The following is a 13,269-nucleotide window of genomic DNA, read 5'->3' as shown; positions in this document are numbered from 1 at the left end:
CTGTAAAGCAGGAGCAGGGTAGGCGGAGGGTTACCCTGGTGTAGGTGTGCTGCGGTCAGTTGAAGAATCCGCGCGAGTGTCTCTGTGAGTTTCCCATCACGTCGTAGCTACTCGGTGCTTGCTCGGAAGTTTAGGGGTTTTTTTCGCTGTAAAAAGAAGTTTTCTTCCCACGCACGATGGACGCTAATGTTTTTGTCACTTTTTATGGAATCAAACTCAAAGTAAGGTCAGTACTTCCACGCTTTAAACGCTGCACGCTCATACTCTCTCCCGCACTCGATATATTATCCATTGTTGATCTGCACACAGCTGCTGTCACCAACGTCGCACTTGCTTACGTCACTGTCATGAGACATTCTCGCAAAAAAAATCACGGTTTTAGTAACGCAGTAACGCAGCGTTCCTACGGGAAAGTAACGGTAATCTAATTACCGATTTTGCAATAGTAATCCCTTACTTTACTCGTTACTTGAAAAAAGTAATCAGATTACAGTAACGCGTTACAAGTAACGCGTTACTGCCCATCTCTGGTCCTATGTTTCCGGTATCCCAGTGAAAAGTTGTGTAACATATTTGGGAATCATTATTACCAAGGATATGAATTCTAGGAACGCTCTAAACTTTAACCCTATCATCAATAAAACTCAAAATGTCCTCAACAATTGGTTGCAAAGGGATTTGTCCCTAAAGGGTAGAACACTGCTCACCAAAGCCGAGGGTTTGTCTCGTCTGACCTATGCTGCTCAATCTTTACATGTCAATAACTCTGCATGCAAATCTGTTGATAAAATATTATTTAATTTTCTGTGGAAAAACAAAATTCACTACATTTGCAAATCCGTAGTTATGAACAATTATAACAATGGTGGCTTAGATTTTATAGATTTCAGCTCCCTAAATTACACTTTCAAAATAAATTGGATTAAAAACATCTCAAAAACCCTAACTCCATTTGGAACTTCACTTTATTCTTCTCTGCAGCTACAATATTCAGAAAATCCCAATTAATGACCTGCAGGGGGTAACTCATTAAGCTGCAAAGACTCCCTCAGATGGAACCTCATTAATGTATGGGCTCAAATCATTCTCAAATAGTGCCAAATCATACAAAATAAAACACTAAGTTCATGTTCAGTTAATATCAAAAGAGAGAAATAGTGTAAGTTCATAAATTGTTGCAACTTCGTGTCTTCATTTTCAGCTTCATATACTACGGTGGCTGGGAAGTGCAAATCGCAACAAATAAAAAAAAACCCGCAACAAATTACAAAAACCCACAACAAATTACAAAAACCCACAACAAATTACAAAAACCCACAACAAATTAAAAAACCCACAACAAATTAAAAAACCCCACAACAAATTACAAAAACCCACAACAAATAAAAAAAAAACGCAACAAATTTAAAAAACCCGCAACAAATGACAAAAACCCACAACAAATTACAAAAACCCACAACAAATTAAAAAAAAAAACGCAACAAATTTAAAAAACCCGCAACAAATTTAAAAAACCCACAACAAATGACAAAAACCCACAACAAATTACAAAAACCCACAACAAATTACAAAAAAACCCCGCAACAAATTAAAAAACCCCACAACAAATTACAAAAACCCACAACAAATTAAAAAAAAAAACGCAACAAATTTAAAAAACCCGCAACAAATTTAAAAAACCCACAACAAATGACAAAAACCCACAACAAATTACAAAAACCCACAACAAATTACAAAAACCCACAACAAATTTTAAAAAAAAAAACCTCAACAAATTACAAAAACCCGCAACAAATTAAAAATCCTTGACGGAAAGGGATTGTCTGAAATACCGGAAGTGACACAACGATTACTCCATATTTGTAGCTCAGAAAAGTGATTCAGGATGTAAACAAACGTCGAGAAATGCACTCCTCACAGCGCTTCCTCATTACCCTGACGGTGCTCGCTGCACTACATAGAGAACTGGAAAATGTTTTGCCCGTTTTGTGGCGTTAGCTTCTGCCTCTTCACCCCTTTTTGTGCTTCCTGTGGACGGTCTCTGGAGCTTTTGCGGGACACAGACCAGGCCGAAGGATCAAACTCCCCAGGGACATCAAAACATACAAAAAATTCTGTACAAAGTAATTTTGATATATTACTCACTTTTTTTCTCTTCAGACAGTCTATACTATTTCAGTTAAATAGCACGTTTATTTACCATTTTGGCTCCGATTTCTTTTTATGTTTCCTTATACTGTATTCTCGTCTACGTTTAGTAATGGAGAGTGCTTATAACCCCGTTTTGATGTTAAACGTTTTTCATTCAACCAGAACAAACATGTCCGTCATACAAGCAGTTCATGGAGTACAAAAAATCAAAATCCAAAGAGCGTCAAGCCTTCAACTGTGGAGCAAAATTTAAACTCAAGTTACAGAGTAAACCTGTCAAGGTAAGCCATCACAGGTAAATTTATAAACGAGGATTTGGCAATTATTCTTAAAGTGATCTTGCTTTTATTATTTGTTTCTAGATCAATATAGGAATAATGGTGTCACAACAAACGGACTTAAAACCGCTAAGAGGGAAAACACTGCCCTTATTTATTAGCCCCGAAATTACAGCCCCTGACCTCCTGAAAGCAGGCTGTAGAAAAAATGATAACATTCAACAAGGACTTGGTGGAGGGACCATATGTCCTTTTGTATCCCGACTGCACAGAGGTGATAAATGTGCCTGGGACAGAAAGGCCACTCCGACTGGCAGACTACAAAGAGGAAATAGGAAAGAACTACAACAGGATTTCTCTTTTCATTTGCCCAGAGAGCCACTTCAAACAAGGTTTGTTAATTTTATATTTTGATGTATTTACATATACAACAACTAATAATGTGTTTATTTTCTCAGCTCTGATTGCAGAGGATGGTACCTCAGACTCAGACCCTGAGATTGTGATTACATCAAGAAGCACAGCTGAGTTCAACCAGGCAGACACATTGGTGTGTACTTTTTCCCCCCTCCACCATGCCAGAGGCCTGTGAGTGGCCCAGGCTGAGTGCTCTATTTTTTTCTCTATAATGATCATAATTCTGTAACATCCATGGGTGGATTATTTTCATTGTGTGATTGTATGTTCTTTAAAAAAATTATTATTATTATTTTGATGAACTATCTAAATGCAATACGAAGTTGTTGAAAGCTTTGAAAAGTGCATATTTTTCATCTTAGGTTTTCAAACCACAAGACCAGAGTACCCCTAATGGTAAACATGCAGAGAAGGAGTAAGTTATTTCAGAGCTTGTTCTGCTATATATTAGAGTTGGGCAATACAATATGTCACAATATTTCTTTGTTTTATTTCAGGGAATATTGATATACATCACAATATAAACAGCTAGATTTGTGCATATTAAATGTGCCGTTGCTCATAAGTAAGATGTGAAATCCTCAGAAGCTTGTTTTGATTTAAATATTTATTTCCTGTCATACGTTCAGACAGACAGATGTATTAACATATTACATTCGTTTCAGATAACTAAAAAAGGGAGTTTTTCCTTCCCACTGTTGCCAAAGTGCTTGCTCATAGGGGGTCATATGATTGTGATTTGGCACTATATAAATAAATAAATAAAATTGAATTGAATTGATTGACTATTCTTATGTCAATGAAAAAAAAGAGGGATTAGAGGAATAAGCAGCATATAAAATGGATGGATAGCTCTATTGCAATAGTCTCATATTTCCATTGAGAAAAAAGTATAGTGCAATACATATTGTTGTTATTTTATTGCCCCGCCCTAATAAAAATATTTATTGGTTTCATAGCATTTTTATAATGTTGGTATCATAAAAAATATTAAACTGTATGAGCTTCTTATCTGGACATTTTAATTCCAATACTCTTATTCTGTTTCAGACATGCTCCAGGACCTTCATCTACCATACAGCCATGTCAGGTATTTGGGCAATTTATGTCAGCATGAGGTTTTTTGCTATTGTTGAAATAATACAATGCTATGTATGTTTATGTACAGTATGCAATCTTTGTTTTTCTTGTTTTTCAGATTGTAATATCTGATACAGAGGATCTTGATCACCAAAACGAAACAAATCCAGTCATGAGTCCCTATAGGTAAATAAAATTGTGTCTTATACGTAATTTTAAACCTGTAACTACAGTACAGGATTGGGTTTGTGAAATGGGTAAAGATAGTTATAGGGTCAACACAAGTTTTTCTAATGTTGGAATTATAATTTCTCAACAGTAAATATGCAGACCTGTGTGCCCCATGCATTGAGGACGAGGATGAAGAGCTGGTTGAAGTTACTTCACTGATGGATTCCAAAACACTGTAAAATATCAAATACTACTTCAAATAACAACACTAAATTGTATAGTCTTGCATTCTGTCTTTCATTTTTGTGATTACAGGGAAGACGTTAACATTACTCTACCTGACATCATTGCAAACTTATCCAGTGCTATTCATCATGGAAGTGTCAGCAGATTCAACATCTCAAGAGCAAATGTCTGGGATGGAGCAGTCAGGGGTTTCAGGCGGTTGTCATACTCTGAAACCAATGACATGTTGGTTAAATTTACTGATGATGCTGGCATTCTAGAAGAAGGATTTGATGCAGGTGGCCCAAAACGAGAGTTTTTGAGTCTGCTAATGAAACACATGAAAGATCTTCCCATTTTTGATGGACCAGAAGGACATCGATTCCTCGTCTACAATGCAAAGGGTATGCAATGATCAGATGTTTGATAAACTTAATTTAACCTTCCTGCCTTCTTGGGACCTTTTTGTGCCACTGCTATGTGTTAAATGGCTGCCATTTCCACTGTGTTCAGTGGAATATAACCAAACTTGCCACAGGATAGTTTTTACCTGTCAATGTTAATATTCCAGTGTGAATTCCTTAAATCAGCCTAAAATGGCTGAGCAGCAGAAATCCCCACACCCATCACCCTGGGGACCATTTTCTGCCCATTGACTTCCATTATAAACGCTATTTTTCAACCCCAAATTATCATCATATGATTTTATTTTTTCTTCTTTTCTTGGATGTCAATGAAGACTCAGGGCCTTGAAGTTTTAATTTTTAAATTGCAAAAAAAATGCAAAAAAAATAATGGCAGGTCAAAATGTATGTTGGTGCCAATCTTTGGTCCATCTAAAGGCCTACTTATAATGACAATCACATATTACTTCAACTGGTTTTTTGTGGAAATATTTAGTTTCGTTTTTTGGTTTTTGGGGCTTATAACACAGGGCGCTCATGTAATAACACTGGGATTTGAAGGGTTAAAACAACGAAAATATAATTAAAACTTTACATGAATATTTCAGGGAGAAGTAGTTTTACAAGGTTGGCTAATTTAAAGTGGAATAAAATATGGATATATGGTCTTTTTATGGCATGGCTGAGAATGGTCCCTAGGGTGATGGGTGTGAGTTTTTTAAAGGATGGCAGGAGGGTTAAAAACATTTTTGGGACTTGTAAATCAATTTTTTTATATTATTATCAGAAGCAACTCATAATATTTTTTTGGATTATTTCAACACAGCATTAGTATGTCTATCTGGTCGATTGATCTGACATCGATCGGCTCTGATCGATCGATAGAGAGAGGTGTGTGTGTGTGTGAGAGAGTTTATCATTTACTGTATTCATTCACAGCTGTAAGGGAGAATGACTACTACCTAGCAGGAAAGATGATAGCTGTGTCAGTTGTGCATGGTGGTCCAGGGCCCCATTTCCTGTCAGAAGAGCTGGTACATTATCTTGTAGGCCAGACTTCAGTAAAAGCAACAGTTGCCTCAGTCACAGATGACGACATAGGGAAAGCTTTACAAGAGGTGAGGACAGCGCAGGATTTGAATGCAGGATAGAACTACAGTTTCTTCATCTGTATGAAATTAAAATATTCTTTCTTTGTGTAGGGAAAAAACAGGAATTGTCACGGACCCGGTTCCGGGGACTCGGGGTTCGTGAACAGTGTGAACCATTATTGTTATTGTTATTATTATTGTTATTAGTGTATTGGATGTATGTTTGCTGCACTGTGCTCTTGTGTTCCATGCTGGTGTGGGTGTGTGGGTGTCTGCGGGTGTGACTGAAGAATGAAGGACAGCCACCTGCAGGCCTGATGGGCGTGGCCCTGCCGGCTGCCGGTCATGCCTAGGTTCTCACACACCTGCTTCTGATCGGGCTCGTCGGGGGAGCTACTTAACAGAGCGATGGAGCTTCCTCCGGCGCAGGATCGTTGAGTTAGACTGCATGTCAGTGTTTAAAGTACTGGTCAGTGTATGCCTGCTGGAGTTGGTGCCATAACGGCGGTGTCTGTTGTTTTTCCCTCAGGAGAGCGGAACACGGGACTGCAGGACGCACAGGGTGTGCGTAGGCACGGGAGCAGAGAGCACGGAATACCAGCACTTAGGGGAAGACACGTCACGGGAGTCGAGGGAGCACTTTGGAGATTTATTGTATGGTGTACATTTACCTCACTGTAAATAAACCCACTGCTCATTCCACTAAGTCCAGCGTTTGGGTCCTTTCTCCAACATCCCCCACGGTCTGCCAGCCAGACCGTGACAGGAATGAAAATCAGACACATAAGCTTACATTGTGTATGTCCATTTTTATGGGTTTTTCAGATCGACAGTGCTGGTTCAGTGGATGTCCACTGTCATAAAACACAGTACTATGCTACAGGTGGCTGGTTGTCTAAGGCATGTTTCCACAGTTGAGGAAAAGAAAGACATTGTGTCTGACTATCTCCGGTGGTATATAATTGCTCGAAACTCTGTAATTGACAGGTGAGACTATTATAGAAGAGACTATGCACAACACCGTCATAACAATAATTCTATAATTTCCAACTGAAATGTTTTACATTCTCCAAGGTTTCCAAAGTTCAAAGTGTGTCCATAGTTTGTGCATGTAACTGGTAAATGACAAAAAGTTCTCCTCATTCTTTAGATTTAAAGAGGGTCTTTCAGCACTTAATTTCCTGAGTGCGCTCCAGCAACACCCTACTTTGCTTTCCCCGGTCCTGTGTCACATGGAAAAGAAACTCACAGCTCTTGAACTTGAGAGACTTTTCAAACCTGACTTCAGCCCATCTGGAAGTAACAGGAGACATCTGGAAAGTCAAACTGTGGGCTACTGGTCCAACTATCTGCTTGACTGTGAAGGTTTATACAGTGGGGCAAAAAAGTATTTAGTCAGCCACCGATTGTGCAAGTTCCTCCACCTAAAATGATGACAGAGGTCAGTAATTTGCACCAGAGGTACACTTCAACTGTGAGAGACAGAATGTGAAAAAAAAATCCATGAATTCACATGGTAGGATTTGTAAAGAATTTATTCGTAAATCAGGGTGGAAAATAAGTATTTGGTCACCTCAAACAAGGAAAATCTCTGGCTCTCACAGACCTGTAACGTCTTCTGTAAGAAGCTTTTCTGTCCCCCACTCGTTACCTGTATGAATGGCACCTGTTTGGACTCATCATCTGTATAAAAGACACCTGTCCACAGCCTCAAACAGTCAGACTCCAAACTCCGCCATGGCCAAGACCAAAGAGCTTTCGAAGGACACCAGGAAAAGTATTGTAGACCTGCACCAGACTGGGAAGAGTGAATCTACAATAGGCAAGCAGCTTGGTGTGAAAAAATCAACTGTGGGAGCAATCATCAGAAAATGGAAGACATACAAGACCACTGATAATCTCCCTCGATCTGGGGCTCCACGCAAGATCTCATCCCGTGGGGTCAAAATGATCATGAGAACGGTGAGCAAAGATCCCAGAACCACACGGGGGGACCTGGTGAATAACCTGCAGAGAGCTGGGACCAAAGTAACAAAGGTCACCATCAGTAACACACTACAATGACAGGGAATCAAATCCCGCAGTGCCAGACGTGTTCCGCTGCTGAAGCCAGTGCATGTCCAGGCCCATCTGAAGTTTGCCAGAGAGCACATGGATGATACAGCAGAGGATTGGGAGAATGTCATGTGGTCAGATGAAACCAAAGTAGAACTTTTTGGTATAAACTCAACTCGTCGTGTTTGGAGGACGAAGAATACTGAGTTGCATCCCAAGAACACCATACCTACTGTGAAGCATGGGGGTGGAAACATCATGCTATGGGGCTGTTTTTCTGCCAAGGGGACAGGACGACTGATCCGTGTTAAGGACAGAATGAATGGGGCCATGTATCGTGAGATTTTGAGCCAAAACCTCCTTCCATCAGTGAGAACTTTGAAGATGAAACGAGGCTGGGTCTTCCAACATGACAATGATCCAAAACACAACGCCCGGGCAACAAAGGAGTGGCTCCATAAGAAGCATTTGAAAGTCCTGGAGTGGCCTAGCCAGTCTCCAGACCTCAACCCCATAGAAAATCTGTGGCGGGAGTTGAAAGTCCGTGTTGCTCGGCGACAGCCCCAAAACATCACTGCTCTCGAGAAGATCTGCATGGAGGAATGGGCCAAAATACCAGCTACTGTGTGTGCAAACCTGGTAAAGACCTATAGTAAACGTTTGACCTCTGTTATTGCCAACAAAGGTTATGTTACAAAGTATTGAGTTGTATTTTTGTTATTGACCAAATACTTATTTTCCACCCTGATTTCCGAATAAATTCTTTACAAATCCTACCATGTGGATTCATGGATTTATTTTTCACATTCTGTCTCTCACAGTTGAAGTGTACCTCTGGTGCAAATTACTGACCTCTGTCATCATTTTAAGTGGGGGAACTTGCACAATCGGTGGCTGACTAAATACTTTTTTGCCCCACTGTACAAGGGTAACAGGAAAAGCTATAAACAGCTTGTCCTGGATGGGAGAAAAATAGAATTGAAATCTCAACTGTGATGAGCCTGATATGTTCATCTACACAGATGCAAATGTGGATGCAATTTTGCTCACATACCTATACTAATATATGTATATTCATGCATAGTGTTATCTATATATACACGTACCCATGCACTCATACAGAAATACTGATACACATAAATAGATCTGTGTGTAATTACAGAATTTAATTAGATGATGTAATTAGGTGCCAGTATTAATAATAGAAGAAGACATTTGCTGGAAGGATCTGAAAAGATAAATAACAACCCCGAGAAGTTGAAAGGGAAGCTTGAGGTGGCAGTGTTCAAATCAACAATATTAGTCTGAGTAAGGTGGTTGGTGATTTCCAAAGTTTGACACCATCTTTATTGTCCTTAGACTGAGGTCTGCCAGCTCTATTTTTACTAGAACTAATGGATGTTTTTATTACATTACTTGCATTAAAAAAATTTCTATTATTAATAAAACTGTTACCGCAGTTGTACCAAATATATTGACTGCACTGTTTACTTCTCAAGCACACCATCATACCTACAGTAGAATGGTTGACAAAAGAATGAAAGAACTGCAGTGGTAACGCCTGGTAAAGGTCCAGACCTCTCATTGAAGGAGTAGTAACAGATCTAACAGTTTATGATAATAATAGTAATAACTGGATGATTGTTTACAAGTGCTGCAGCCTCTGCACTGATAAGGGTAACCCCACAGTGCCTGCATCTGCACTATACAACCTTACTGTCACGGTTCTGTATTCAGTATTCAGTTCAGTATTTTGAGTTTATTATGTTTTGGTTTATTTTTGCATTATGGATTGTTTTCTGATGTTCTGGTGCTTTGTTTATTATTATCATTATGGATCTATTTCTGTTATTCTTGGTGAGGGATCAGTTCTTAGGTTTTGGGTTCTCATGTGTATTGCAGTTTCTGTTCAGTGTCATGTCTGCATCTGGTTTAGTACTTCTTGTTTCCTGTCTTATTGTGAAAGTCTTTGTCTTATGTTAGTGTGTGTGCAGCCTAGCTCCCCCGTCTCGTTAGCCCTGATCTCCCCCAGCTGTGTCTCCCTTCTGTGGCCCATTCCCTCATTACTACCCTGTGTATTTAAGCCCTGTGTTTTCCCATGCTAGGTGTCGCGTCGTGCCATCAGATTATGCCTGTGTGTTTCGGTTCTCCATATTCCATGTTCACTTCATGTTTTGCTTTCGTACCAGCAATAAAGCTGAGCTCTTTGAGTTTCAAGTTAGTGTCTGAGTCCTGCGTTTGGATCCTCCTCTCCGCCTGCCCGCACACAGAGCCCTGACACTTACAGTCTCATTAAAAATAATCATCACTGGCTCATAGTAAAGCTAGTTTCCAGAAACATTACCAAATGTGGCCACAAGATGGGACTCGTTTACAGGACGGCTGGAGCAATAAAGCACAACAGAATGATTGAGGTTGTCTGCAGCATTTGTTTTGCTGAAAAAAACCCTGCAAGATAAAATTAAGGTGGGCCGCTCTGCAGCTGTCACTATAGAAATGCTGTTTCATGAGTCTTTGTGCTAAATGTTCTGTTGGTTTCCCTTTACATTCAGGTTCTGTTTCCTTTTATTTCCATCTACACATACAAACATCCAAAAAATTCCCTTTGCTATGATCATGTGACATCAGGATCTTGATGCTGCATCTCTTTATTAAAATCCAACACCAGATCATTTCTGTTCACATTCTTCCTGAGCTCCATTTGAAAGCTCGACGATGTAAAGCAACTGGCCAACAATCCATAAGGAAAAACCTTCATCTTGTGTCTTTCTGCCTGGAGCTAAAAGACTGTATGTTATAGAGCTCTTCTCCCTGACTTCAGCTCTATGTCGCTCTGTCTGTATTGTAACAGTAGCAACAGTAGCACAAGACGAGGACATACAGTGGGGCAAAAAAGTATTTAGTCAGCCACCGATTGTGCAAGTTCCTCCACCTAAAATGATGACAGAGGTCAGTAATTTGCACCAGAGGTACACTTCAACTGTGAGAGACAGAATGTGAAAAAAAAAATCCATGAATTCACATGGTAGGATTTGTAAAGAATTTATCCGTAAATCAGGGTGGAAAATAAGTATTTGGTCACCTCAAACAAGGAAAATCTCTGGCTCTCACAGACCTGTAACGTCTTCTGTAAGAAGCTTTTCTGTCCCCCACTCGTTACCTGTATGAATGGCACCTGTTTGGACTCATCATCTGTATAAAAGACACCTGTCCACAGCCTCAAACAGTCAGACTCCAAACTCCGCCATGGCCAAGACCAAAGAGCTTTCGAAGGACACCAGGAAAAGTATTGTAGACCTGCACCAGACTGGGAAGAGTGAATCTACAATAGGCAAGCAGCTTGGTGTGAAAAAATCAACTGTGGGAGCAATCATCAGAAAATGGAAGACATACAAGACCACTGATAATCTCCCTCGATCTGGGACTCCACGCAAGATCTCATCCCGTGGGGTCAAAATGATCATGAGAACGGTGAGCAAAGATCCCAGAACCACACGGGGGGACCTGGTGAATGACCTGCAGAGAGCTGGGACCAAAGTAACAAAGGTCACCATCAGTAACACACTACAACGACAGGGAATCAAATCCCGCAGTGCCAGACGTGTTCCGCTGCTGAAGCCAGTGCATGTCCAGGCCCGTCTGAAGTTTGCCCGAGAGCACATGGATGATACAGCAGAGGATTGGGAGAATGTCATGTGGTCAGATGAAACCAAAGTAGAACTTTTTGGTATAAACTCAACTCGTCGTGTTTGGAGGACGAAGAATACTGAGTTGCATCCCAAGAACACCATACCTACTGTGAAGCATGGGGGTGGAAACATCATGCTATGGGGCTGTTTTTCTGCCAAGGGGACAGGACGACTGATCCGTGTTAAGGACAGAATGAATGGGGCCATGTATCGTGAGATTTTGAGCCAAAACCTCCTTCCATCAGTGAGAACTTTGAAGATGAAACGAGGCTGGGTCTTCCAACATGACAATGATCCAAAACACAACGCCCGGGCAACAAAGGAGTGGCTCCATAAGAAGCATTTGAAAGTCCTGGAGTGGCCTAGCCAGTCTCCAGACCTCAACCCCATAGAAAATCTGTGGCGGGAGTTGAAAGTCCGTGTTGCTCGGCGACAGCCCCAAAACATCACTGCTCTCGAGAAGATCTGCATGGAGGAATGGGCCAAAATACCAGCTACTGTGTGTGCAAACCTGGTAAAGACCTATAGTAAACGTTTGACCTCTGTAACATAACCTTTGTTGGCAATAACAAAGTATTGAGTTGTATTTTTGTTATTGACCAAATACTTATTTTCCACCCTGATTTACAAATAAATTCTTTACAAATCCTACCATGTGGATTCATGGATTTTTTTTTTTTCACATTCTGTCTCTCACAGTTGAAATGTACCTCTGGTGCAAATTACTGACCTCTGTCATCATTTTAGGTGGGGGAACTTGCACAATGACTAAATACTTTTTTGCCCCACTGTACCAGTATTTCTTTTAGTACTCATTACAAGACAATGTGTTGAATTCACATATACATATAATTTTTTTAAATTTATTTTTTATTCTTTGCAGAATCACAAACTGCTGTGTCGGTGGGCGATGTTCTGATGTTTGCAACTGGGCTAACATCACTGCCACCTTCTGGATTAGATCCACTACCAAGCCTACAGTTCCTGGATGACTCTTTATTCCCGATGGCAAATACATGCTTAAACTCATTGAAACTACCCATGACAACCTCATATTCTGTGTTTAAATCCAACATGGATTTTGGAATTCAAAACTCCCCAGGATTTGGATGTTTCTAGGATGTCTGGCCTTGTATTTCAAACCTGCTGTTGATTTGTTTCTCAAGTTTTTAAGTCAAGATTTTTTTTAAATATGTTATGAATAGGAGAAGGTGGGACATACTAGTGGTACAGCACAAATCCATTTTGGTTTACCAGGTTTATTGTAATTTTATTAGATAACCCAGTCACTTACAGCTGCTTCTTCTTGGCATTACATTGTAAATTCTGTAGGTTTTTTGATACAGGACTTATCCAGAAATCAGTTATGTATTTGAGCGTGTTTTTTTTTTTTATTCTAAAATATAGGTACATATGTTCAAAGGGGATTTAAAATACAATGGCTTGACTTGATTTGTTCAAATGTTTGACAGTGCTGCTAAAAGTAAAGGCATTTAAAAGTGCACCGTGTTCTACTCTTAAAAGTTGTAATAAACCCACAATACAGTGCAAGATTTGATTTTATTATTTATCGAAATCTTCAGGACTGTATCTCAACTTCCATCAGCTAAACAAGGATCACAATTAGCAAGACATTGCAGTAAGAATGTGCTTTTACAAACACTAACTTAAACTTTTGGCATCTTCAGCCAACTCATGTAGCCTAGTA

At 39.9% G+C, this 13,269-nt stretch overlaps 1 protein-coding gene across 1 annotated transcript; it reads left to right on the top strand.

Moving 5' to 3' along the window:
* Nucleotides 1-2,887: 2,887 nt before the first annotated feature.
* LOC146656123 (G2/M phase-specific E3 ubiquitin-protein ligase-like) lies at nt 2,888-12,680 on the top strand. Its single transcript, XM_085427738.1, has 10 exons — nt 2,888-2,979; nt 3,209-3,261; nt 3,897-3,936; nt 4,045-4,112; nt 4,246-4,332; nt 4,413-4,726; nt 5,666-5,868; nt 6,662-6,804; nt 6,968-7,182; nt 12,445-12,680. Exons 4-10 carry the CDS (start codon nt 4,099-4,101, stop codon nt 12,678-12,680), a joined length of 1,212 nt encoding a protein of 403 aa, XP_085283864.1. The 5' UTR covers nt 2,888-2,979; nt 3,209-3,261; nt 3,897-3,936; nt 4,045-4,098.
* The last annotated feature ends 589 nt before the right edge of the window (nt 12,681-13,269 follow it).

This window comes from Rhamphochromis longiceps, linkage group LG13 (genome assembly GCF_057381845.1).
Source record: "Rhamphochromis longiceps isolate RC_006_pf linkage group LG13, R_longiceps_female_GT1.1, whole genome shotgun sequence".
NCBI classification, from domain to species: Eukaryota; Metazoa; Chordata; class Actinopteri; order Cichliformes; family Cichlidae; genus Rhamphochromis; species Rhamphochromis longiceps.
This window is presented reverse-complemented; position numbering and strand designations above follow the sequence as displayed.